This window comes from Rhinolophus sinicus, chromosome 16 (assembly GCF_057876585.1).
Source record: "Rhinolophus sinicus isolate RSI-liver-muscle chromosome 16, RSI-T2T, whole genome shotgun sequence".
NCBI classification, from domain to species: Eukaryota; Metazoa; Chordata; class Mammalia; order Chiroptera; family Rhinolophidae; genus Rhinolophus; species Rhinolophus sinicus.
In genome coordinates this window covers 7024456-7049333 of record NC_142516.1, presented here as the reverse complement: position 1 = coordinate 7049333, position 24878 = coordinate 7024456, and the positions used below count along the sequence as shown (strand labels likewise).

The 24878-nt window shown below is 54.3% G+C and overlaps 2 protein-coding genes across 13 annotated transcripts; both read right to left on the bottom strand.

Moving 5' to 3' along the window:
* Positions 1–235: 235 nt before the first annotated feature.
* Positions 236–24878, bottom strand: AK1 (adenylate kinase 1). 5 transcript variants are annotated; one of them, XM_074331077.2, is made up of 7 exons: positions 24739–24878; positions 6913–6951; positions 5326–5361; positions 4985–5148; positions 4165–4281; positions 1770–1961; positions 236–1527 (listed from the first exon to the last, which is right to left on the bottom strand). In XM_074331077.2, the coding sequence occupies exons 2-7, from the start codon at positions 6917–6919 to the stop codon at positions 1459–1461; spliced, it is 585 nt and encodes a 194-aa protein (XP_074187178.1). In that variant the 5' UTR covers positions 6920–6951; positions 24739–24878; the 3' UTR covers positions 236–1458. The 5 variants fall into 5 exon arrangements, with proteins under 5 accessions (XP_074187178.1, XP_088649375.1, XP_019584221.1 ...); XM_088793249.1 differs by lacking the exon at positions 24739–24878 and adding an exon at positions 23541–23681; XM_019728662.3 differs by lacking the exon at positions 24739–24878 and adding an exon at positions 9832–9949.
* On the bottom strand, positions 14638–24871 carry ST6GALNAC6 (ST6 N-acetylgalactosaminide alpha-2,6-sialyltransferase 6). Of its 8 annotated transcripts, none has more exons than XM_074331068.2 (7): positions 23541–23674; positions 22464–22591; positions 21898–21988; positions 20561–20740; positions 19477–19883; positions 16710–16817; positions 14638–16094 (listed from the first exon to the last, which is right to left on the bottom strand). In XM_074331068.2, exons 2-7 carry the CDS (start codon positions 22469–22471, stop codon positions 15905–15907), a joined length of 984 nt encoding a protein of 327 aa, XP_074187169.1. In that variant the 5' UTR covers positions 22472–22591; positions 23541–23674; the 3' UTR covers positions 14638–15904. The 8 variants fall into 8 exon arrangements, with proteins under 8 accessions (XP_074187169.1, XP_019584212.1, XP_074187172.1 ...); XM_019728653.3 differs by lacking the exon at positions 23541–23674 and adding an exon at positions 22871–22887 and having other exon boundaries at positions 14638–16090; XM_074331071.2 differs by lacking the exons at positions 22464–22591; positions 23541–23674 and adding an exon at positions 24739–24871.

The following is a 24878-nucleotide window of genomic DNA, read 5'->3' as shown; positions in this document are numbered from 1 at the left end:
GATCCAGCCTCTAGTGAGAGTATAGTGCCACCAGAGAGAATATAGTGGTATGACTCCCCTACCTATGGCTCCGTGGGTGTTCCTTTTTGGCCTCACCATATCCTGCGTTCTTGTATGGGAAGCGGGAGCAGAGACCCAGCAGGCCTCCCTGCACGACAAATGGCGCAGCGAGCAGGGTCTCCCGCACGACAATTATCATTTATTTATTTCATGTTCTTCTTTCAACAGACTCACCTTTTAGAACTTAAATACGTTTATTTTAAAGGAAAGTTTAAATAGCTAATGTAAATGGAAAACCAGCCACACTTGCCATAAATAGAAGGGACACATCATGGGCGCAATCAACGCACACAGCATTTCATTCCAGCCAGGTGTGGCCCGCCAAGGGCCGTCTTGGCTTTAAAGGGAGCCAGCTGGGGCTGAGACAGGTGTTAAGGACACGTGAGCACCAAATGGAGCCTTTCTCTCCATGATGAGGTCAAAGAGTGAAAGAGAAAAGAAAAGGGAAGATGGTTCTCCCCAGTGGATTCTGGGACCTCCCCAAAGCACCCCAGCCTGGCACATCCCCAAGGCCTCTCCGGTCTGTGGCTCCCACAGGCCTCAGTAACTAACAGCCTACACCCCTTGCTTAGTGTGTTCTCTTCCTAACCTTGGGAGGGGAAGGGGGCACTGAGCCGAATTTAAATTTTGAACCGGGCTTAGAAAGGACAGATTGTGACCTGTCCAGGGCCACATGGCAGGAAGCTCTTTAGGTCTCACCCCTCAAGGAGGCACTCCTGACCATGACCACCCCTGCATCCAATCTTGATGCCCTTTCAGACCTTCAGAGCTTCTTGTATCAGGAGGCCAATCACTGCCCACTTGGTCAGCTGACATGTGCTGCCCCCACTACCAGGGAGCCCTCCAGTGCCCATGACCTCTCTACCTGCTATAGCTCAGTCCCCAGCGGGGGTTAGGCACAGAAAACAGGCTCAGAGAGATGATGGGTCAGGACCAAGTCCACACAGCAAGGACCCAGAGGACTCCGGTCCAGCTCTGCCTTACCCAAAGTCCCAGAGAGCAAGGACGCTGCCTCAGTCACCCTGCGTCCCCAGGCCTGGCACAGCCTGAGCCCAGCACACCCTGTGTGAGGAAGGGCCCAGGGTGAGCTAGGGGAGGGGCGGCTGGCTGAGGCAGCTGAGGGGCCTGAGGAAGAATGGGGAGGAGCAGGGGCTGGGGACTCAAAGCTGGGTGGCCATTCCATGCGAATCAACCCCGATGGAAGCAAAGAAAAAGGAGTAAAACCGAATGTCCTCGGAAATTCCTTTAGTGCTCAGCTGTCCATGAAAACAGGATAAAGTGGCTTCCTCTGTCTGTGCTCCCGCTGTGCAGGGTGGAGGCGCTGAGCTCAGGCCAGGACTCCTGAGTCAGGGCAGGGGTGGGGTGGAGCTCTGAGCTGGAGAAGGGGCTCCAGCATTGCTACTTGAGAGTGTCTAGGTGGGTGCAGACTTGGGAGAAGACACTGTCCACAGAACCTTCAGCATTGACCTATAGGGAGACAGGCCGTGAGCACAGAGATGCTGGGTGGGCCCCACTGAGGCAGGCTCCTCCTCCAGAGGCTGGGCCTGGCTCCTGAGCCCAGCCACAGTGGACAGCAGCCCCTCATCAAAGCAGTGGGGAAACAAACCAAGGCCCAGGGAGGAGGGCTGGCCCAACGACACGGCAATTTGAGGCCAAGCCAGGCAAAAGCTGGGCTTCCTAGGGCTCCGTTGGGCCTGCAGGGGGCGCACCTTTCGTACGATGCCACGTTTCTCATAGAAGACGATGACAGGTTCTGTGGCCTTGTAGTAGGTATCCAGCCGCTTCTTAATGGTCTCCTCATTGTCATCCACACGTCCACTGGTCTCTCCACGCTTCAGGAGCCGCTGCGTCATGGTCTCGGGGCCTGCGTCCACATACAGCAGCAGCGAGGGCTCTGCGATCTGCAGATGGGGCATTAGTCACAAGGGCCCCATTCCTGCCCCCTGGGGCCATCTCCTCCCCATCTTCCCACTTCTGGGGCCCCACTTGAGATCTACTCAGACCTTGAAGCCCTTTCCCAAGGCAGCCTGATAGACCTTCCTAAAAACAATGCCCACAGAAGAAAGTGCACACACCTAAAAGGGCCTGCCCCCACCCCAGCCCTTCTCGTTTCCCGCTTCTCTCTCCCTTGTTCACCTTGCTTCAGCCACACTGACTCCCTGCAGTGAAGGATGGCTCTCAACCTCCTCCTATACCAGGCCTTTGCTCATGCCAGGAAGCTCCCAGGAACTCTTTCCCCCAATAATAAGTGCTCACTTTCAGATTTGACCTAAACGCTCATTCCTCTGGACAGTCTTCCTGGATGCCACCCCCACCACCATCTCCAGCCCCCTGGGACATGCTCTTCCAGTCCCCTTTACTTCTGCCTGGAGTACCTCTGAGGAACGCCAGGAGGGCCTCTGGATATTTTCCTAATGTCCCTCTCTCCAGCCTGGCCCAAGTCCCTGAGGGCAGAGAGGTGTCTATCTTACACCAGTGGGGCTGGGTAAGGACTTGACAAAGGAACCAGGGCTGAGGGGCTGCAGTGCTCGGGGAGGCTCTGAACAATGTCATTGTTATTGGAATGAGTGTTTCATCACCAGGAAGCGTGGGAGGGCAAGAAGGAATAAGGCCGACCCGTCTTCCTTTGGTGAAGACCTGGTGCCCCCTGGTGTCCAGACTCAAAAAGACCAGGGCCTAGACCCCTGCAGGCCACAGCAGGGCTGGGCCCTGTGCCTAGCTGGCGCCCATACCAGCACCCACAACAGCCCCAGGAGGGCTGGGGACTTTCATTAGCCCCATTTTCTGAATGTGGCCCTGGGGGTCAGAGGTGATGTGACACAGCTGGTGCATGTGGGCCAGGCCAGGACATGCCTGGGCTAGGTCCATGTCCTCCTAGTCTGAAGGAAGCCCAGCCAACCCCCATTTCACAGATAGGGAAACTGAGGCCCAAATCAAGGTAGATACTTCCTTGAGGTGTTGCGGCCACTTAGAGGTCAAGAAATACAGTATCCTACCTCTGGATGAAGCCCAACGCTATGGAAGCCTAAAGATGGGCCTAGCCTCACAGAGATGGGGAGTGGGAATGAGGGTCTGATTCTGTCCCCAGCCCATCTCAGTCCCCACTGCAAGGCCTAGAAGGAGTCCCTCTGCCAAGAAGCCCTCCCTGAGCCCCCCAGCACCCTTGCTGACCTCTCCCGCTTAGACACTTGCAGCTTTATCTGTTTTTCCCATATGGTGTGTGACGCCAGAGGTATAGGCATATGTGCATATATGTGTGTGCCCATGTGTGTGCATACCTGTGTATAGGTGTACTGAGTTCATGTACGTGCATTGCCTGAGGCACGTGTGTGTGCATTGCCAGATGTGTGTACACATGTACACAGCCTGTGTGCATGTATGCGTATGTCTGTGGCCTTGGGCACACATATGTAGTGTGCACATGTATGAGTGCTTGTGTGCCTGTGTGTGCATGCACATGCCTGTACATGTGTGTGGGGGCGAGGCACTCCCACCCTGTGGGCACCCATTTCAGACAGCTCAGAGGCATCATCCTCAAGGCCCACTCTCCAGCCAGACCACCTGTGGCCCCTGAAAGGAGACTGGACTCCACTCCCTGGCATTCAAGGTCTCCAGTCAGGCCTGAATGTCCCTCTCCCACATCCCCCCTAGGTGTCCTGTCCCAACAGCTTCTGTTCTCCCCACACTGGCCTGACCCTTCCAGCTGTCTATACTATTCCCTGCCCCACTGACCACGTATTTGCAGGGTGCCAAGCCTCACTTTTGCAGGATACATACTCTCTAATCCCCATGATGGCCCTCAAGGCAGCTGTGCCCTGTCTCTCCCAGATGGGAACACTGAGGTTCACACAGGTAGAATAACGGCCCAAGGCCTTGAGCAGCTGAGCTGGAACCTGAGCCCAGGCTTGTGAACTCCCCAGCCTGGTGCTTCCTATTCTAGACTTTTCCTCTAGACTTCCAAAAAGAATCCCAGAAAGTCTCCCCTGGTTCCGCTCCTTATCCCAAGCCCCACAGATCAGTCTCTCTCTCTGCCCGTCACATCAGCCTCTCCCTGGCCAGCCCACATCACAGCCCCCACAGGCCACCCACCAGGTGGTGCCTTACCCTCTGCTCAAACTCTATCCCCTGCTGTACTTCCCGAGGGTAGCCGTCGATCAGGAAGCCTTTGGAAGTATCGACCTTGGCCATCATGGCGTCCCGGAGCATGTCCAGCACTGTCTCCTGGGGGCACAGCAGAAGGAGGGGCCATGAGCCCCTCTTCCCCCCCTCATCTGGGCCCTGGAGTGTGCTGCCCCACAGCTGAAAGCCCTCTGCTCTAACACAGATGTCCCAAGCAAGCCTCCCTCTCCTGGCCTTCTCTGAACTGAGAAGACTTGACTGGTGGATCAAATCACTTATTAATTCAATAATATTAACTGAGCTCCTCCTCTCAGCCAGCTCCTGTTGAGGCCCCAAGGATACAGTTGTGAACAAAGCAGACCCGCCTTGCCCTTGCGAAATGCACAGTCTGCTGAGGGAACAATTACAAAGCTGATTTATCAATTTCCAAGCATGATACAGGTGATATGGGTAAAGAAAGGGGCTACTGGAGTAGAAAGTTAGGGGGCAGTATCAGCCCTTCCTTTCAGGAAGGTCTGAAAGCTAAAGAGGAAAAAAAGCATTCCAGGCAGGAAGGAGTATAATGAGTTTGAGGGGACAGAAAGGCCAGGATGTGGGAGGGCGGAGGGGTCAGCAAGGCAGGGTTCTGGAGACTCTTGGGAGCTTCTGGAAGGAATTTTCTGACAAGGGCAATGGGGATCCACAAAAGGGTTCATAGTCAGGGAGGTCATGGTCAGCCTTGCCAGTTTGTCATGGGTTTTGCTGGCTGACGTCTCCTCAAGGCCACCATCACCCCCCACCCCCCACCCGGCCGGGGCCCACTCACCAGTGGCACCAGCTGCCCCTTCTCCATGATTTCCGACAGCATCTTGCCCCTGGCCGAGCCCGAGCTGACCTCGGCCCGCAGGAGGTCCCCGGTGGAGAGGTGGGTGTAGCCGTACTTCTGGACAATCTTCTCACACTGGGTGCCCTTCCCTGAGCCAGGCCCGCCTGCAAGCGCCCACCCATTCAGAAGCCCCAAGAAATGGGGCCCCCGCAGGGACAGGGTCTACCGGGGACATCCAGCGAAGGATGGGCAGAGCCCAGGGTGCAGCCCCAGGCCCTGGCTCCCCCCAGTGCCTGTGAAGACCCCCCTGCTAGTGCCTCACCCGCCTGCCTTGGACTCACCCACCACAAAGATGATCTTGGTTTTCTTCAGCTTCTCTGTGGGAGAGAAAAGGGGAGCAGAGTTCAGTCACTCGCTTGACAAATAGCCAGAAGCACTTCCAGAGTCTCAGGCCTGTGCTGGGCCGGAGGCAGAGGGACAGACACAGCCCGGGCTCCTGCCAGGGAGGCAGACAAGTCACAGCCCAGAGTGAGTGGTGATGGGGTGAGGAAAACTCAGAGACTGGGACAGGTCAGAGGGAGAGAGGGTGTTCTAGGCAGAGGGACCAGCAGAGGCACAGGCCGTGGGGGGGACTCCGAGGGGCTCAAATGCCAACCCTCACACCCCCTCCCTGGCTGGCAGCAGCGGGTAACCTCTAGCCTTAGAGTCTTCCTCACTGCGGGAGCTTCCTGCTGAGCAGCAGGCACCCATGGTCCTGTTCTGCTGTGTCCCCTACCCTTCCCCTGCCAGGCCCTGGGCCTGCCCATACCCCCCGCCTTCCCTGGGTGGTACAAATGTGGAGTTGGCAACCACAACATATGTTGCCCTGGAGACAGTTGCCGGGGAAGAGGGCTGTGGTGGGTAGTGGAACTCTTGCCCAGAGGGAGGCCAGCTTACATTCCAGCCTCTGCCTCGCAGACCCTTAGAACTTAGACCACAGCCCCACCGACAGAGGGAAACTGAAGCCTAGAGAGGCAGGGGCCTGCTCCAGGGCTTCCAGAACCTGAACTGGAAGCCAGGGCCTCTTCCCAGGCTGCTGGCCTTCCCTTCTTCTCCGGGGAAGCAGAACCTTGCTGTGAGACCTTACGAAAGATTTCCATGCCCCTCTCTGGTTCTCTGTCACTGTCTTAATGAGTAGGTGAGCTCGGCAGCTCCCAGGGGCCCTCCTGGCCATGGGGCTAGAGCCTAGAGGAGCTGTCAGAAGAATGACTTCTCCTATGGGTTCCCACCACCTGCCTACCGTGTGACGGGCACAAGCCTGAGTGTGGGGGAGGCCACAGCCCAGTGGCAGCTGACTTTTGGAGCCCCAGGGGTGAAAGGGTGACTGCGGGTTTCAGGCAGCAGCAGCAGCAGCAGCAGCAGCAGCAGCCAGGCCCACTGGGCTCCTTTAAGAGCTGCCCAGGCTGAGGCACAGTGCCAGAGATGGGATGGGTGGCGCTGACAGAAGGCAGGCCAACTAGGCTCTCTGCTCATGACGCCTTCAAAGCCCAGCCCATAAGCGCCAGGAGGGTCCAAGACACCCCCAGGACCCTCCCCCACTGGATGACCAGGAAACTGCATCCCACAGAGGTGCATTTGCACACTTGGGGCTTCTCCACAGGGCAGGCCTCTCCTTGCCAGTGCCCACCCTCTCCAGAAAGAGGCAGGAATTCAGCTCTAAAAATACCAGCATAGGAGGTGAGCCATGGGGCTCTCCTCAAGGAGGCCTCGTCACTTCTAAAATTAATCTTGAAGTTGGCACATTCCGTGAGAGGCCTGAGGAGGAGGTTGAAGGCTCCCACACAGGCCCCCTCAGGCAGTCCCAGAGCGTCTCCCGAAAGCGCACCACTTTAACAGATGGGCACACTGAGGCCCAGGCAGTGAGAAGGAGAGGAGAGGAGCCTTCATACCTTCCATTCTGCCAAGGTCCGGGGAGCCGACTCAGCGCTCTGCAAAACAAGGGTACAGATGGGGAAGGTGAGCGAGATTCTCACCACCCTGCCTCTGCTTCCGCCAAGCCACCGGTGTGTGCCAGGCCCTGACATGCCTTCAGAAGGCGGAGGGGGCTGCTGGGTAAAGGGAAGGCCCAAGAGCCTGGATGACCTTGGGAAAGTCGTCTTTCTTCTGTGTGCTTCCGCTGCCTCACCTGTCAAGAAGGACAGCAGCTTCCTCCTGGCCACTGAGAGGCATAAACAGAGACGCCAGCAACTGCTCAGCTGCTCCCCTTGCAAATCCCAGAAAACACAGTGCAGTCCTGCATCTGCCTGACACCTTGACAACGCTGGGCTCCCCAGGGCTGGGAGGAAAGCTGCTGGGGAGGCCGGAGGCAGGAGGAGTGACAGGGAGCTGGGTGTGTCCTCCGCTGGGATGTGGTTTGGAAGCAGATACTCAAAAGGACACAAAAGTCGGAAGGGAGGAAGCTGCGGGGGCCATTCTTGTGGAAGCTGCGGGGGCCATTCTTGTGGACACTGTCCTGCAGTTTTCAAATAAGGGGGTCCCTAGGCTCTCATTCCCTGGCCCCCTGCAGGACCAACTTCCACTCCCCATGTGGCTCCTGCCCCCTGACCCCTTTGAGGAGCTTGCTCCACTGCCCTCCCATCCCCTCAGCATATAGATCAACCCCAACCCCTCCTGGGACCCCACTCTGCTTCCACAGCCGCCCAGGGACCTCCCTCAACCTCCCCTTACCATCAATCTCTTTAGAACTGCTGCCTATACACCGTTGGCCTCCACCCACCCTCCCCAAGGCTACTAGCAACCATCACAGCCTGATCTTGCCTTGCCCTTTGACCCTCAACCCTCTCAGCATTCCTCCCTCCTGGGACCCTCACCACAGGCCTCTACTCCACCCTCTCACTGTTGGTTTCAGATTCCCAGGGACCCCAGCCCACATCCCTACCTAGCCAGCCCAAGCCTCTCTAGCCAGCCCCCAGATATGGCAGAGACCCCTCAGGCTCTGAACAGTCCCTCCTGCGTCCATAGCTAGATGCCCTTCTCTCACACCCATCTCCGCCCTGCATAAGCTGACCCCAGCCCTCTGGTTCCTGAACTTCTTTCTAGTCTGTGTCCTCAGGGCCACTTCCTTGTTTCAGGCAGGTGGCTTCCCTACCTCCATACCCCACCAGGCAATCCGCAGCATTTTCCCACAAGCATAAGACTATGTCACTTGCCTGCCTAAAACTCTTCCATGTGTGGCCCTCTCATTTCCCAACATAAAGCCTGGGCCCCAAATGTAGCTGACAGCCTGGCGATTTGCCCCCACCCCTCTGCAGCTTTATCAGCTGCTGTCTGAACTACTGCTGGGAGCTCCCTCACCTACAGTGACCATTTCTCACCTCGAGGCCCCAGCTCATGTTGCACCCAATGTCTGGATGCCTTTACCCAAGGTGCTACTGTTTAAGACTCAATTCAGGTGTCACCTCCTTCAGGAAGCCTTCCTGGACTCTGCCCTCCACTCCCACATTGGCAGGTATTTCCTCTAAAATTCTCCCAATGTCACTGTATTGAATATCTCTGTTGTACTGCAGGCCTGTATTCCCCTGGCCCAGGCTGAGCACAGGGCTGGGGAGCCTCACTCCATCCTCACAGCCATCTTCGGAGGGAACTGAAGTTTAGAGAAGAGAAACTTGCTCCAGGGCCTGGCTGGGGTCAAACCTGGAGCTGCCGTTTTCTGCTGCTTTGGGCCCAGCACTCAGTAGGTCCTTAAGCAGCTTTGCTGACTGTGCTGCTTGAGAGGCATGAGTTACAGCCTCTTTCCTGTTGAGTGTGCTTAAGGAACGGTAGTAGCTGCCAACACTGTCCAGCAGCTGGCAGGGGAGGGGGAGGGTCCCCAGCCCAGGAACAGCCTGCAGTGACACCTGAGGATTTGCCTCTGACCTCACCCTGCTCCGCTCCCTCCTAGTAACCTAAGCCCCTCTGTCTGTTGGCATCTGCCACCTACTGGGTCCAAAATAACCTGGGTCCTGAGGAGGCCTCACAGAGGCCAGGGGTCCAGGATGGAGTTGGGTTACATACTCAGCACCCAGGCCTTATACGGCCCCCGGATCAGGGTGGTCTCCCCAGAAGCCTGAGGAGCAGAGGCCAGAAGGACAGAGACAACTTAGGCCCAGGTGTCCCGTCTCCCAACCAAGAGCACCCTTTACAGTGGCTGGCAATCAACCAGGGTTCAAATCCCAAATCTATCACTCAGCTGTGTGACCTTGGGCAGCTGGTGTCCCTTCTTTGGGCCTGCACCCCAGGCCCTGTCCTGCTGCCCTGAAGAGTCCAGGGTTGGTAGCTGAGCAGTGCTCAGGAAAGTCCCCAGGTGCTGGCCCCAGCGCCCCTGCCCTTTCAGAAGGCTGAGGCAGGGGCCAAACATCCAGGGGGCATCCCATCCCCCCAGCACTCAAACTGACAGGATAGTTCCTCCAATCACAGAGGCTGCTCTGCCAGCCCAGGTCATTGACAGAGGGAGTGAGGCCATAGCCCCCCTCCCTGGGCCCCAGCTGGGATGTGCCAAGGACAGGAACCTGGAGCTCCAGGAGTACCAGGCAGGACAAAAGGGTGACTGTGTAGGAGGTTGAGAGGGACTGCAACACACACACACACACACACACACACACACACACACACACACGTACGCACGCACAGTGTGGCATGAATACCCAGAGCAGAGCCTGGGGAGAACAGATAGGCAAATATACACAGATCATAACCATGGACACACACAGCCACACAAACCCCAAGGATCCCGACGCCACAAACACGCACTCCCCAGATGCTTGCGGCTTCCCCAGTCCCCGGAAAGGCACTTCCCCCACGTGCACAGACAGACAGGGGCACTCACTGACCTGGGGGTGGGGTGCGGCTGGGTGCCGGGGCCAGTGCGTGCCCTGCCTGTCCTCGCCAGCCACCCACCCGCAAAGGAGACTATTTATAAGGCTGTCAGCAGCGCGTGGCATGCCGGGAGCCAGCTTCGCGATGGCAGGAGGGAGGGAGGAGGGAAGGAGAGCAGACCGGGCAGGGAGGAGACTGGACCAGAGCAGAGTCTTAATGGGAAACCAGAGCAAGACTGGATGGAGTCCTCCATCCGGGTGGCTGTGCCTACACCTTCACACAGCACTTTACAGTTTGCTGAGGGTTTTCCATTCCAGCGTTACCTCCTCCATGCCCGCATTGCTCCAGGGGGACAGGACCAGGCTTCCCATATGACAGCTGGGGAAACTGAGGCCCAGATAGAAGAGGCTTTTTGTACAAAATCCCACAGCAAATTGGTGGCAGAGAGGCCAGACCAGGGAGGGAAGGGACCAAGGCACGGATTCAGGGGGTTTTGCTGGCCAGACCAGTCCTCCAGTCCCTCCTCAGGTCCAGTCCAAGGCACCTGGGCCAAGACCCACCTGGAATTCCTCCTCCCTTGTTGGAAGGGATCCAAAGAACTCCTCTGGGACTGAAACTCTCCAGGACCCCAAAGACCACCCACGAAATCCTCTGCCAGCTGGTGGTTATGTACAAGATTATAAAAAACCAACGCTGCCCCCATGAAGCTACCTGGCAGCTCCCAGTGAGGCGAGCCTGAGTATGTGGGACACTCAGAATGCTGTACCCGGATGGGGGAACTGACGAGCCTGATAAAAAGAACAGCCCCCATTAATGAGCACTTACTGCAGTACCAGGCACAGGGCAGCGCACCAGACTCAGGCCATGTCTGTGAGTTCTTAAACCTGGAGTAAAGTGAGGTACACACCTGCAAAATAGCTTGCCTGCGGTTCCCAAGAAGAAAGTGATGTGTTTATCCATGGAGACTGACACATAGCAGTAGGTGCTCAATAATGTAGTAGAACAGAGACCAGGACCGTGCAGCTTCAGCACTCCGGCCCTTGACCACTAAACCATGACCTTGGAGGCAGCAGTCTCAGATGATAGGGTGGGTTAAATTTAGAATTTGTCTTACAGGTACTAGGGAGCCATGGAAAGTGTTTGAGCAAGAGAGTGAGACTTCCCAGAGAGTGAGACCACTTTAGGTGGGTGGTTTCTTAGCAACAGCAGCAGTCTAGATACCAGAAGGCCTGGATCTAGTCCCAGCTCTGCCACCTGTGACATCAGACAAGGTCCTTACTCCCTAAGACCTTAGTCTCCCCATCTGTGGGAGGACAGGTGCTGAGTCAGAGGGTCTGCCTTAGAAGTTGTTTGAAAGGCCCTCTCCAAAAGGTGGCTGTGTGCATTGGAACAACCTTTGAGGGAAGCAAATTGAAGATGTCAATCAAAATTTCAAATGTGCCCTTCACCTTTAGGAATTTCACACACGGGCACAAAATGTGTACAGGACGGTTTCCTAGTGCCCGTGGGGACTGACTGGTGGGAGGGACAGTGGTACAGCCAGGGAGTGGAGAGGTGGTGACTGCCCTAGAGTCAACATGAGAAAGGAAGCCAGAGATCTGTGAGGCTGGCAGGGCAAGAAAAACTGGCAAAAGCCCAGCTGCCTTGGACTTACCCACCTTCAACAATTCTAAACATGCAGGGACAGGGATGTGTGTGTGTAAAATCTAGTCCTCATTTTTTTTTTCTTTGCATTTTAACATCTCTGAAATTGTGTTGTCTTATAATCAAATCAATGGCATCTTCAAGTTGAAGAAATAAAGCAGAACTGAGAAGGGTGTGTGTGTGCGTGAGCTCATGGGGTGGAGGTGGGACTTGCACTTCTTTCTTTTCTTTCTTTCTCTCTTTCCTTCCTTCCCTCCCTCCTTCCTTCCTTCCTTCTTCTGTTTTTTTTTTTTTTTTCAATACAACAAGCAGCTATCACTTTTTGTATAAAACACTTTTAACACAGATGTACTAGCTCGAGGACATTATCTGGAAGGTTATCTGGAGGAAAAATCTGGAAGGTTATACCTTAGACTGTTAAATGAAATAAGCCAGTCACAAAAAGACGAATACTGTATGATTCCACTTCCACGGGGCATCTAAAGTCGTCAAATTCATAGACACAGAAAGTAGGATGGTGTTACCAGGACTGAGGGCAAGGGGCAATGGGAGTTGTTTAATGGGTATAGAGTTTCAGATCTGCAAGATGAAAAAGTCCTGGAGATTTGCTTCACAACAATGTAAAAATACTTAACACTAATGAACTGTACAAAATGGTTAAAAATGGTTAACTGGTAACTCTTATGTACTTTTCTTTCTTCCTTTTTTACCACAATAAAAAAATAAATTTAAAAATCTTAAAAACTGAAAAAAAGAAACCTATTTTAAGTTTTAACTATTTCATTGATTTTTCACCTGTTGATTTTCCAGCAATGCTGGAATATTAGAATTTCAGGATTTTTTTTTCTCAGATATAACCTATAGAAAGAAAAAAAGGAAGGAGAGAGGAAGAGAGGCAGGGAGGGAGGAAAGAGGCAGGAAGGGAGGGAGGAAGGAAAGAAAGGAGGGAGAGAGGGGAGGGAGAGAGGGAAAGAAAAAAATTGCATGGAGGAAAAATCTGGAAGGTTATACCTTAGACTCTTAACAGAGAATAGGTGATGCTCTCACTTTCTATCTTATATCATTTGTATAGTTTCAGTTATTTTATAACATTAAAAATACCTAAAAACATAACCATATCAAATGAAACCAATTTTTAAAAGCATGGTTAAAGAAAGAATTCCCAGGTTTGAAAACAAGCCAGCATTGGAGACTAAATCTGGGCCGGCCTCACTCTGAGGTTCCCAGCTGGATCCAGGCATCAGCACACAGGGCCCCTAAGGGGCTGGCTGCCCCAAGTGGGCCCAGCTGGACTACTGAGCACCCGCAGGAAACTGGCTGATCCAGGAAGCACATGTGGGGTTTGCAGCTGGTGGGAGATGCCCCCACACCCGAGCAGGGGTGGAGGGGCTCACAGGGGTAAGAGGGATACACAGGGATGCAGGGGGACATGAATCCCAAATGAGGAGGTGGGTTTGGTCCTGGCCACAGTGAAGGTTTCCGAGCAAAGAGAACTATGATAAGGTGGCTTCTGGAAGATAATTTTGGCAATGAGTGTACCAGTCTCCATGAGTTCCCTCTGGGAGGGCGGGGGGAAGTTTGTGGGGTTGAGGACTAGGCCCCAGGCCTCCTGCCCTCAGCATCCTCTACCAGTCCTACTTCTTGCTGCTGCTAAACTGAATTTTCCCAGGGTCCACCTCCAGCAACCTAGCCCCTCTTAAGCCCCTCCCACATCTCCCTTCATAACCCCCAGTGGGCAGATTCCCAGAAGCCTCTGCACAGGGCTGGAGGGTGCTGCATTCCTGTATCCCCATCCCCATGCAGCGCCTTAGGCTCACCACATAATGTCTCTGCAAGGAGTCCCTGTTTCTCCAACACGCCCAGCACCACCACCATTGCTATGCGTGGTTGGCTCAGGCTCTAGGCCCAGCAACCTCCCAGCCTCCTGACTGTCCTGCTGTCTGAGCAAGGATGACCTCTCCAAACAAGAGGGATTGAGCCTTTGTCCCCCTCAGGCTGGCACTCATGGCCTTTTGCCATCTGGTGCCAAGGGTTCTCATCTCCCACTGCTCCTTCCTTCTGTAGTCTTGCTGCCTGCTGGGCAGCGAGGCTGTGGGTCCCACCAATGGGCTATTGTTTGGACCATTCTTCCCACCTGACATTCCCTCCCTCTTCAATTGCACCTAATACAGCACATGGCACGTGGCTACTTACTGAGAGAATGTATCCATGAACCGAGAGACAAATGCAGGGTGCCATTCTCTCCTCCCAGCTCCATGGACCACCATCTCAGCTGGCCCAGCGCCCAGGGAAAGCTCTTTCTGGGTTCCCAGCAGGCCGCCTGCCCTTGTCTCACACAGTCACCCTTTGTTATGCCTCCTGCTCCCAAGGGCATCTTATCTGCCTAAACAGGTTGTAATCTCCCAAGGTCATGGACCCCCTTCCCTCTGCCAACCTGGAGTCGAAAACAAGGGCTTTTACTCAACCACAGCTCACCACACCCCTCACAGGGTTGCAGCCCTGCCTGACTCCTGCCTGCTGGGTCCTGCAGGAAATTCTGGCTCCCTGCCCTCAGCGCCCCCAGGCCCTAGAGCCAACCTCTGACCCCACCACCTACCCGCTCCCCTCAATGGGCTGCTCTGGCCTCCTCCCTCCTATCCCCCCAGATGCTTTCTGTGACAGGGCTGTCATTCTCTCCCGCCCTCCTTCTCTCCCTGCAGGAAACTCTTCCCTCAACCCCTACAGGACTGTTCATCTTTCAGGTCTCAAAAGCCCTTCTCATAGCATCTGTGGTATTGTCTTTGTAACCCTTGCTGCCCTTAGTGGCCAGACTGGGGCAGAACCGTCATGGGGCCCCTCCCCTCCCCAGAACCTGAGCTCCTTGAGTATAGTGTGTGGTCCCATTTCAGCCGCGAGGGAACGGGGGTTCTGAGAGGGGAAATGACTTGCCCAAAGGCAAGGTAGCAGCAGGACTGGAAAAGCCCGGTGGGCTTGGTTTGGGAACCCCACACCTCCCCAACCCCCAGAACTGCTAGCTCTCCACCCAAACTGTAAAATGCATGACTCACTGGCCAGCTGAAAAAGCTGGCCATCCTGCTTGTATGTGAGTTCCCAACCTGGAGGGTGTGGGCACTGACCCAAGGAAGTCCAAAACCCCAGGCCAGAGAGAGCCCCGCCCGATCAGGAGACACAGGAAATGGAGCCGGAGCTTAGGTGCATTTATTCCTGTACAAATCATTACAAAACCAAGTCTGGGGGAGTCACTGCCCCCCACACACCCACACACATGTGCAATCATTTGCCTGGTCTCCTCCTCCTCCACCTGGCCCCTCTCATTCAACAGCCTCCTCCAGAAAAGCCCTCCAGTCTTCCCTTCCAGGCTCCAGAAGAGCAGGGGCAAACCCACCCCACTGTGGCCCAGCAATAAAGTGCCTGATATAGAGTGAGGGGGGACAGAACCCAGGCAACACAGCTCCCAGCCCCCTTGAGCTCTCCTAAGCCCAGCTAGAACCTTGGATGACTCCAGAAACTGCAAAGGGACTGCTTGAAACCCCAGTTTGGCTGGGGTCCCCTCCTTCTCAGCCCCAAAGGCTCCTCTAACAGGTGGAAAGCCTCGCTGCTGGATGGCAGAAAACGGGGCCTGGCTCTTTAAGAGCCAAGCTAATGGCAGCTGGGCAGAGGGCTAAGAAACAGCTGAAGGCTTGTCCCATTCTTATCAGAGTCCCCCAAACCTGGGGGAGTTTGCACAAAAATACCCTAATTTCCAGGAAGAGATGGGGAAAGGAACCCGAGATCCCCAGGGAGCTGAGCTCCCAACAATCTGAGACTCCCCAGGGAGCTGAGCCCCCCATCAAGGGAACCCCAGACCCTCAGAACCTTACATGGGCAGAAGGGTGCCAGAGAGGAGTCAAGGGATTTGTCCAAGGCCACTCTGGGCAGAACCAAGACCAAGACGCTGGCCTCCCACCTCTGGGACCCCTACACAAAACCCCACAAATGCCCAGCCGGCTTCTAGACAGTGGCCACCTCCCATGCAACCTCTTTCTGGCTCTAGGAAGTGAGGGGGCAACACAAAGCTCCCAGCAGCCTGGGACAGGACCCCACTGTCCCAGTCAACAGGAAGTGATTTGTGGACCATCCTGGGGCTTTGAACCAAGGCCTCATGGGAAAGGACGTGTCCTTAGCCTCACAATACTCAGAAATACCCTGATTGACTATGCTCAGACCCTGACTGGACAAGAAATCTCAACACCCCTGATTAACCACATAGAAGTCCAAATCCCTGATTGGCCAAGAGCTACCCCTAGGCCCTGACTGGCTGGAAGATATACTTCTTCAAGACCCTGACTGGACAGGAGACACTCCGGCCAGCCTTGATTGGCCAGGAGATGGCCCTTGGTGGAGTGGCTGGGTGGAGAGCCACTTCTCTTGTATCCCTTGTGACGGCCCCACAGGCAGGGCAGCCTAGGTCCAAGAGGGATGGGAGAAGGTGATCCCGTACAGCTGGGCCCAGGATGAGAAGACCCTCTTCTCGGTGATGAAGCGGTGGTGGTTGCCCTTGCGACTGTGCTCATTCTGGATGTAGGTGACACACTCGTCCGGCCCCTTGGGCTCATAGTAGTGGTAGGGCATGCGCTGCAGGCGGGACCGCTGGCTGGGACAGAGCAGATGGGGGCCATGAGGGCAGGGTGGGCACTGGCAGGGCCCTTCCCCTTGTGAGCCCCTGACCTGCTGTAGGACCTCAGTGGAGAAAATCCCTACCCCTCCCTGGGCCTCAGTTTCCCCATCTGTAAAATGGGTGCAGAGTAGATTAGGTTTGTGACCACCAAATGTTTTCTTTTTTAAAAAAATGCAAACCTTTTCCTGTCCCTAAGAGGATGGCAGAGTAGGGTAGAGGTAAGGTCTGTGGGCTCTAGAGCCTGCCCACCACACTTTACTGTTTGTGGGACCTTAGGGCACTAGCAAAATGTCCTCCTCAGTTTTTCTCATCTATGAAATGAGGATAATAACATACTTTTCTTAGGGTCTCTGTGAGGAGTGAATGAGATAATAAATATAGACATGCTTGGGACATGTTCAGCACTCAGTAAAGAATAGCTGTCACCTTGTGGGCTTTTCATATAGTAATAATAGTTATTATTAATACACAAACTCTGGACTCTGGCTGAGCTTGGGGTAGCTCCAAGGAGCCAGTCCCTCCAGCCAGTTTCCAGGCCCCCAGCTCTGTCCCGCAGCCAGTGACTGGGCATTGTCCTGGGGGGGCGCTCACCTGCAGTAGTCAGGGGGGACCATGCCATAGACGTGCACGTGGTCACACAACTCCACTGCAATCACCATAGTGAACCAGCCTGTGCTCAACCACGAATGGGACTTTTCCCTGCGGGCAGAGAGCAAGCATGATAAGGGGGCATGCAGGCAGGGGTGGGACAGGCAGGGGAACCAGTCAATCCCCCCAGTTTCCAAAAACTCCACCCACCCATTCATCCCCCCACTGCAGTCACCCCCAATCCTGCCCGCCGTGGGAGCAGGGGCATACCGGCAGAGGGCTTGTCTGAGCAGAGGTGAGGGGTGTGGAGAGAGCTCCTTTGAGGGAAAGAGTAGGAAGAGGGCATGCTGGGAATAAACTCCTGGGGAGACCAGACACACTTGGGCAGGCTGGGAGCGACCATGACCACAGAACATGCTAGAAGCAGCTGTGCCTATTCTAGTAGCAAACTCCCAAGGGGTGACTAATCAGAGACAGTCATGTTAACAGTGACAAGTTCAGAGCAAAGTATGGAAGAAGGAGCTAAGAGCCTAGAGCTGTGCTTCTCACTACAGAAGCCACATGGAACATATGTGGGTACCTGTGAGCCCTTGACAGGGGCTGCGGTGTGTTGTCAATGTGAAATATACGCTGGATTTCTTAGAGAGTATGAGAAAAAGAATGTAGAATATGTCATTGATAATTTCTGACATTGATTACATGTTGAATTGAAAATATTTTGGATACGGGGTGACCGGTTAGCTCAGCTGGTTAGAGCGTGGTGCTAATAACACCAAGGTTGCCGGTTCGATCCCGATATGGACCACTGTGAGCTGCACCCTCCAGAAAGAGGGAAGGGAGGGGAGGACAAGGGACGGGAGAAAAAAAGAAAAAATATTTTGGATATATTTGATTGAAGGTGGTTCTCTGAAAAGTTTAAAAGAAAATAAACCTCTCACAAGACTGACAAGAGAGAAAAGACACAAATTACCAATATCAAGAATAAAAAAAGAGGATATCACCATAGACCTTACAAATATTAAAAGAATAATAAGAAAACCACACAAAAAAACAACATACATGACAACTTAAATAAAATGGGTCAATGCCTTGAAAACCACAAACTACCCAAACTCACCCAAGATGAAACAGATAACCATATCCTGTAACCATTAAATAAATTGAATTCATAGTTAAAATCTTCTGAAAAAGAACTCTTTAGGCCCAGATAGTTTCACTAGCAAATTCTACCAACCATTTAAAGAAGAAATAACACTAAATCGATACAACCTCTTTAGGAAAATAGAAGAGGAAACATATCCCAATTCATTTTCTGAGGCTAACATTACCCTGGTACCAAAACCAGGCAAAGACAGAACAAAATAAACTATAGATCAATATCTCTCATGAACACAGATACAAAAATATCAACAATATTTTTATTGTTTAACAATAATATTAGTAGCATAATATTAGCAAATTAGATAATACAGGGCAGCTACAAAAACCTATAGCTAACATCATATTCGATGATGAAGGACTAAATGCTTCCCCCAAGGGACCATAGGACCAAGGCAAAGATGTCTACTCTCACCACTTCCAATACAATTCAACATTGTATTAAAGGTCCATGGGGCGAACGAGTGGCTCGGTTGGTTGGAGCGCGTCCTCTCAACCACAAGGTTGCCGGTTCAACTCCCGCAAGGGATGGTGGGCTGCGCCCCCTGCAACTAACAATGGCAACTGGACCTGCAGCTGAGCTGTGCCCTTCACAACTAAGATTGAAAGGAAAACAACTTGACTTGGGAAAGTCCCAGAAGTACACACTGTTCCCCAATAAAGTCCTGTTCCTCTTCCCCAATAAAATCTTTAAAAGAAAAAAAAAAGTTCTACCCAGTGCAATAAGGCAAGAGAAAGAAATGAGGCATATATATCGTAAAAGAAGAAATAAAACTGTCCTTATTTGCATGTCCTTATATAATCATCTGCATAGAAAATCATCAAAGAATCTACAAAAATCTCCTAGAACCAATAAGTAAGTTTAGCAGGATTACAGGATATAAGGTCAACACACACAGGTCAATCATATTTCTAAATACCTGCAAGGAATAATTAGGAACCAAAAAAGATTTTTCTAATACCATTTATAATAGCTCCAAAACTTCAAATGTTTTGGTATAAATCAAACAAAATATGTACATGATCTATATGTTGGATATAATGGGTTAAACAAAACATATTAAAAATGATTTCACCTTTTTCTTTTACTTTTTTAATGTGGCTACTAGAAAAATTTAAATTATGTATGTGGCTTGCATTATATTTCTATTGGATGGCACTGGCCTAGCTTTTCTAGGGAGATTAGTCAGAGCAGTGCTGGGAGTGATGTATGCATAGAATAGAGCATGCTGGGAGCAACAGTATGCTTAAAGCAAGAAGTGCTGGGAACAGTCAACACTTTCTAAGAGGCACACTATTCAGGGAGCTCTCCTAGAAAGATGCCAGCAGAGACTGTGCAACCTTACAGCGGAGCATGCTGGGAACCCTCATTTCCTCAGAACGACGCATGCTAGGAGGAAGCCCTCCTTGGGAAACGAGGCCATGCACAGCATGTTGGAAATGACTTGTGCTAAGAGCCGGACATGAAGAGAACTCTAGGAAACCTGACCAGAGGGTGGCAAGAAATGACCACACCCTGAGAGCAGTGCATGCTAGGAGCAACAGGCCTCTGGGCAGAGCACACTGAGGGGGAGCAGGGGCTGTCCAGAGGGAGCAGGCAGGAGGCTGGTACCTGTCCTTGCCCGTCTCACCCCGGAAGAGGTCGTCAAATTGGCGCATGCGGCCGGGAGAGACGGTGTAGGCCTCCATGTTGGGGAACACCAGGCCTGCCCGCTGGATGGTGCGCACAAGGCTGCCCTGGGGTTTCTGCATCTTGTTCGGGGGGCCCCAGAAGATGAACACGGTTTCGGGGGTCCGGTTGACAAACTCCTGGGGTCTCCGCAGCACACGGAATACACTGGAATGGGCCACCACGCGGAAAGTGGTCTTGTTGCCCACATCTGCTGAGTAGCCCGTAGTGGGTGCGTCATTCATGCGGATTGTGCACTCAGCCCGGTCAATCTCAGGGCCCAGCTTGGTGCCCAGCAGGTGGCTGGAGCTGGTGACAATCACACACTGGTGGCACCGGGAGGGCAGCGTCTGGGGGGGCAAGGAAAGTCAACACTGTCACAACCACTCCACGCCAGGCCCTATGCTTTGTACATACAGGCTTCCAGGAGGCTGGAATTACTATGCCCATTTTAAAGACAGAAAGCAAAGCCTATTCATTTAACATTCAACAAATATTTATAGCAAGCTGGCTAATGGCCAAGTACTTGGGACAGAGCAATGAGCACAAGAGACCCCACACTTGCCTTCAAGAACTCATGGTCGGAGAGACAGACGGCAAACAAGTAAATGATAAAATAATGCCAGGTGGTAAGTAAAATGGCTAGGAAGAAGACAAAATAGGGGCAGAGGACCAAGAGTGACAGGAGCAGGGGCTGTTTCTGTGTTGTCAAGTACCCCAGTGTCCTCCCAAACCCAGAAGAGACAGATCAGTGAAAACCAGAGACAGCTTTCCTTGACTGAGGAGATGGAAGGATTTTAGTGCTAAGCATGGACACTTGGAGAACTGAGGCCCAGAGAGGGGCAGGGCATTTGTCCAAGGTCACACATCATACAAGGGGCTGAAGGCACTGCAAGCCAGGGCCTTGACTCCCAGGGTCCACCCTTTCCTTTAGGAGGGATCGAGGGAGTGGAGCAGAGGAGGGAGGAAGAGAAGGGAGCCGTGACGGTGGGCTACGGGGAGGATCTGCCTGGAGTGGCTGCCCTACCTTGTTGCCTAGAATGGGGACATAGCCATCGGTGATGCTCCACTTCCTGAGGTTGATGGGCCGGCGGCTGCGGCCTCTTAGGGAGCCGTAATGAAAGACCTCACTGGCACTGTTGGAGCTGTAGAGGATGAGGATGGTGATGAGAGCAAAGAGGATCACGAACACTGCTGACCGCTGCTCCTGGAGAGGGGAGAGGCCGGTAAGGGCCCAGTGACCCTGCAGGCTCGGTGCCCCGCCTCCTTGCCACCTACCACACCTAACTCCTGCTTCTCATTCCAGACCAGTTCAGACACCACCTCCTCCAGGAAGGCCTCCTCCAGCCCCCTGTGCACCCCCATCACAGTACTGATCACACCACCATGAGCTCTGAGGCTGGGACTAGGTCAGCCTCGCTGTGATCACAGCTTCTCCAGAGTTCAGCTCACGCAGTACACTCAACCACCTGCAAAGACTCAGATACCATCAACTTCCCTTCCCTAGAGCAGACTTTATATGGACCTTGGGCGCCTCCAGAGAGTTATCTCCCATGAACAGCCTTCCCTGTAGCCTAAGAGGGTAGATTTGTGGCTTCCACCAGCACGGCACCCCAGTGAGTTCTCTGCCATCCATAGCTGTGCCCTCTCCAGGAAGGCCTGAGCCTCAGGCCTGGAGGTGGCGGCTGCTCCTTATACCTGCTATTCCTGTATTGTTTAAAGTTCCAATTTCTTGTTACTCCAATGTCTAATTATAGGTAATAGCTCTTTACATTAAACTTCCTCTGTTCAAATTACGGTGTGGTTTCTCTCTGCCGATTGGACCCAGACTGATACACACATATCACCCTGCCCCCAACCCTCAGGCTCTGCCAAGGCTGTGGTACAGTAGATCCTGGGAAAGGGATGTGCAGGGCCAGGCACACAGTAGATGCTCAGGCAAGTATGAATGAACGGATGATGGGGAATCCTGACACCCAGAGTGATGCTCACAACATTCCCTCAAAGTGGTATCTTTGACCACTGCCCCCATCCCCAGCCTCCCACTCACCTCTACCTCCCCACCCCCACCCCCTGCACAGCACTCCAAGTCAACTTCTCAGACAATCCTTTACCACATATGGACCAATCAAGCCTAGGAGGACAGAGGTAGACCTGGGCCCAGAGAGAGGCAGGATCTTGCCTAAAGCCACACGGATCAGTGGCCACAGCAGGGCTCAAAATCAGGGCCTGCCAGGTATCAGCCGCTTCTTGATGAGAAAGAGAAACTTGTGGTGGCCTGCGTCTGAGACAGGTCGGAAGGAGCCCATCTTACAGAGGGATGTAAGAGGCTGAGATGAGAACAGGAAATGAAGGGGGACTTACTTTGTTGCTACTCATCTCTCTCTCGTGGCTGCTGAGGGGCAGGGGCCAGCGTCCTGCAGGTGGCCCAGGGGGCAGGGATTCGGACTTACACCTGCAAGCCACAGAAAGGTTTATGGCCTGGGTGTCCTCCTCTAGGTCCAGCTGGTCAAAGGCTACACCCTTCCCACCCCTGCCAGCTCTCCTACCCACCCATGACTTCAAGGCTCAGGGCTATATCCATTTTGCAGATGGAAACAGAGGTCCAGAAAGGGCAGAAACCTGCCTGAGGTCACACAGCCAGGCGGTAGCTGAGCCCTGCCTCTTTCCTTGCTCCTTGCTCTCTCCTACTCTGCTCCCTCAGCAGGGGCCTCTCCATATACGGGCTGTCCTAGGCAAGTAGTTCCGCACCTGGGGGGTCCTGGCCCCCACCCAGAAGGAACCTCATTCACACCCCTACTCTAAAACTTGCCTTAGGTACCTGTGGCCTAGGAATAAAGCAACATTCCTTACAGGTCCCCAAACTCCTCTGCACTGCATGCTTCCAGGTCTCAGAAACTGTTTGCAACACCCTGCCCTCCTGCACACACCCACTCATCCTCCAAGCCTGCGGTGGGCCATGAACTTCCCGTGTCTCATCTGCGGCCAGGCTGAGCGTTATCTGAGGGCGCAGCCAACATAGGTCCTCACTCAAATTCTCTGCTGTGCCTCCAGAGCCCTGGAGATGGGTGCAGGAGGATCGCTGAATGACTTCGTTAATTAACAGTAAGATCTTGGGGGTTAAGGACACAGACTTATCTGTCAAACGGCCTATAATCCCAGCCCTACCCTCAGAGGGTGGGTGAGGGGCCTCGGGGGATGATGAAGCCTTGGGCAGCCCTTCCTTTCGGCCCCAGCCCCAGTGGCCTCTGCTGTGAGGGGACAAGCCCAGATTTGCTCCTCACTCCCCAACCGATCCCCATCCTCATAGGACCCCAGCTCCTCTCCTTTTCCCCACCTGTCAAAAGGAAACAAGTACTTGTGTCCAGCCACCTCCAGCAGATTCAAGTCCAGCGGGCACTAAGTTTGGGACAGTGCAGAGGGAGAAGAAGCTGGGCTCGCGGCTCCCCAGCTTTGTCCTCCCCTCCTGGGGCCTCTCAGCTCCCTCTACTATCTCCGCCCCCTGACCTAGCTGCCGTTTACTCCTACACAGCCACCGGGAATAGCCAGAGAACTTCCAGCCAAAGGAGGCTCCCCCCCACGCCGCTCCTGATTGGTTAGCTTCTGACCCTGCCCACTGCCCAACCCCGCCCCCTCTCCACGGGAGCTCCCCGCCTCGCCAGCCGGGTTTCAGGTTTCTCCCAGGCCATCCCTCACAGCCAGTCTGGGAGGCCCAGGGACTCTATAATCAACTACAGATCAGAAAACTGAGGCTCATCAGAAGGGAAGAGTGACCTGTCCTTGCACTCACAGCCCATTAAGGCAAAAGCCAGGAGTCCAGAATCTCAGAGTCGCGCCCCCGTCAGCCTAGAAGCCTCTGACATTCCAGGCCCTCACAGGTCCAGCTGAGCCAGGAGCTTCTCTGAACTGAGCCTCCCCACTCACTACTATTTCCTTCAAATGCCCCTTGCTCCAGACATACTAGAGCACTCCAGTTCCCAGCCCTCCCCCCCACATCTTTTGCCCACCTTTGCCTGAGCAGTGCCCTCAGCCAGGAAGATCGTCCACCTTGTCAGCCCTGTCACAATCCTGCTCTGGAGAAGGCCATGGTCAGTACAGCATCTCAGGTTCAAGTGTGAATCCTGGTTCCACCACTTACTGGCTGAGGGTCCTCGGGCAAGCCATGTGACCTGAGCCTCAGTGTCCTCATCTGTGAAATGGGAGTAATTATGAGTAGGTAACTCACTGGGTTATTCAAGGCCAGTGTTAATTTATGTTCATTTGCCAGCGAAACACTCCCCCATCCTCTGATGCCTATCCCAGAGACTTCCCTCTTCTATCAGGAATGTGTTCACAAGCCATGCTAAGCATCACCCACTCACTCACCTTCCTAGCAACACGGCAAGGTAGGGGCGCTTATTTCCCATTTCACCGATGAGGAAACTGAGGTTCAGAGGCAAAATGCCTTACAGTGCTCTGCAGAGCCTACTGGGGGGCCTTGTTTCCAGGGAGCAGCCCAGGGATGAGGCTGACGGGATCCCCCTCGAAGATCCCCCAGGGCTGGAATGGGTCAGAAGCCACCGAGTGTTTGCCCGTCACCTAGCCTGGCACAGAGGGCATGCCTGTTGGGGAGCAACTTGCTCAGTCTGGGAAGACTTCAGTCCAGAGTGCTGGGCCCGGCGCATGGACTCAACCCCAACGTGGGCCGTGCAGTTGGGCTGAGTCTGTGGGTGAGGGCCACACCCTGCCCTCTGTTTGGGGGCTTTGCTTCTCCCAGCCCGGGGAGTCCTCCCGCAGGGTCGGGATGCACCCACGAGCTGCGCGGGAGGAGGACGGGGTAGAAGGGGGAGGGGCCACCTAATTCCTAAATGGGGGGCGCTGAGCCCGTGAATCCACCTGGGGTGGGGGCGACTCACCCTCTGCGCCCCCTTTGCGCTGACCTCCCCCACTCCCGCACTCTGGGGGGTCCAGAGCCCTAGTCCCAGCTGGGAAGAGAAGGGAGGCAGAACGGCGGCAGGGTCCCAGAGCTCCAATGGTGTAGTCAGCGGGAGGAGGCCCCGCGAACCCCACGACGGCCCTTGGGCGCGAGGACCGGGATCTCCGGGGGCGGTTGCCTAGAGAGTGGGTCTAGGGCAGCCACCCGGGCCCCCGCATCATCACTTCCCATCCCCCCGAGAAGCAGGCAGCTCCCCTCCCGCTGCCCGCCCCCGCGCAGCACCTGCTCACCTCCCCTGGGGAGCGCCCGGCCCCCCGCGGCCCCCGAGCCCCTTCACATGGCTCCGGGTGCGGAGAGCCGGGGGTCCCCGCTCCTCCGGCCGCCCAGGCCCCGCCGCAGCCCCGGCCAGCAGGGTCCTAGCGCCGCCGCC

Coding starts and splice junctions, on each gene's coding strand:
- ST6GALNAC6 (XM_019728653.3), bottom strand. Junction 16,818..19,476: donor GGTGAGACGGGCAAGGACAG/GTACCAGCCTCC, acceptor CTCTGCCCGCAG/GGAAAAGTCCCATTCGTGGT. Junction 16,091..16,709: donor GTCCCCCCTGACTACTGCAG/GTGAGCGCCCCC, acceptor TGTCCCAGCCAG/CGGTCCCGCCTGCAGCGCAT.
- AK1 (XM_074331076.2), bottom strand. CDS start 5,734: ATGGGTGCCTGCTGCTCAGCAGGAAGCTCCCGCAGTGAGGAAGACTCT. Junction 5,362..5,676: donor GGAAGACTCTAAGGCTAGAG/GTTACCCGCTGC, acceptor TCTCTCCCACAG/AGAAGCTGAAGAAAACCAAG. Junction 1,962..4,164: donor GGATAGAGTTTGAGCAGAGG/GTAAGGCACCAC, acceptor CCCCATCTGCAG/ATCGCAGAGCCCTCGCTGCT.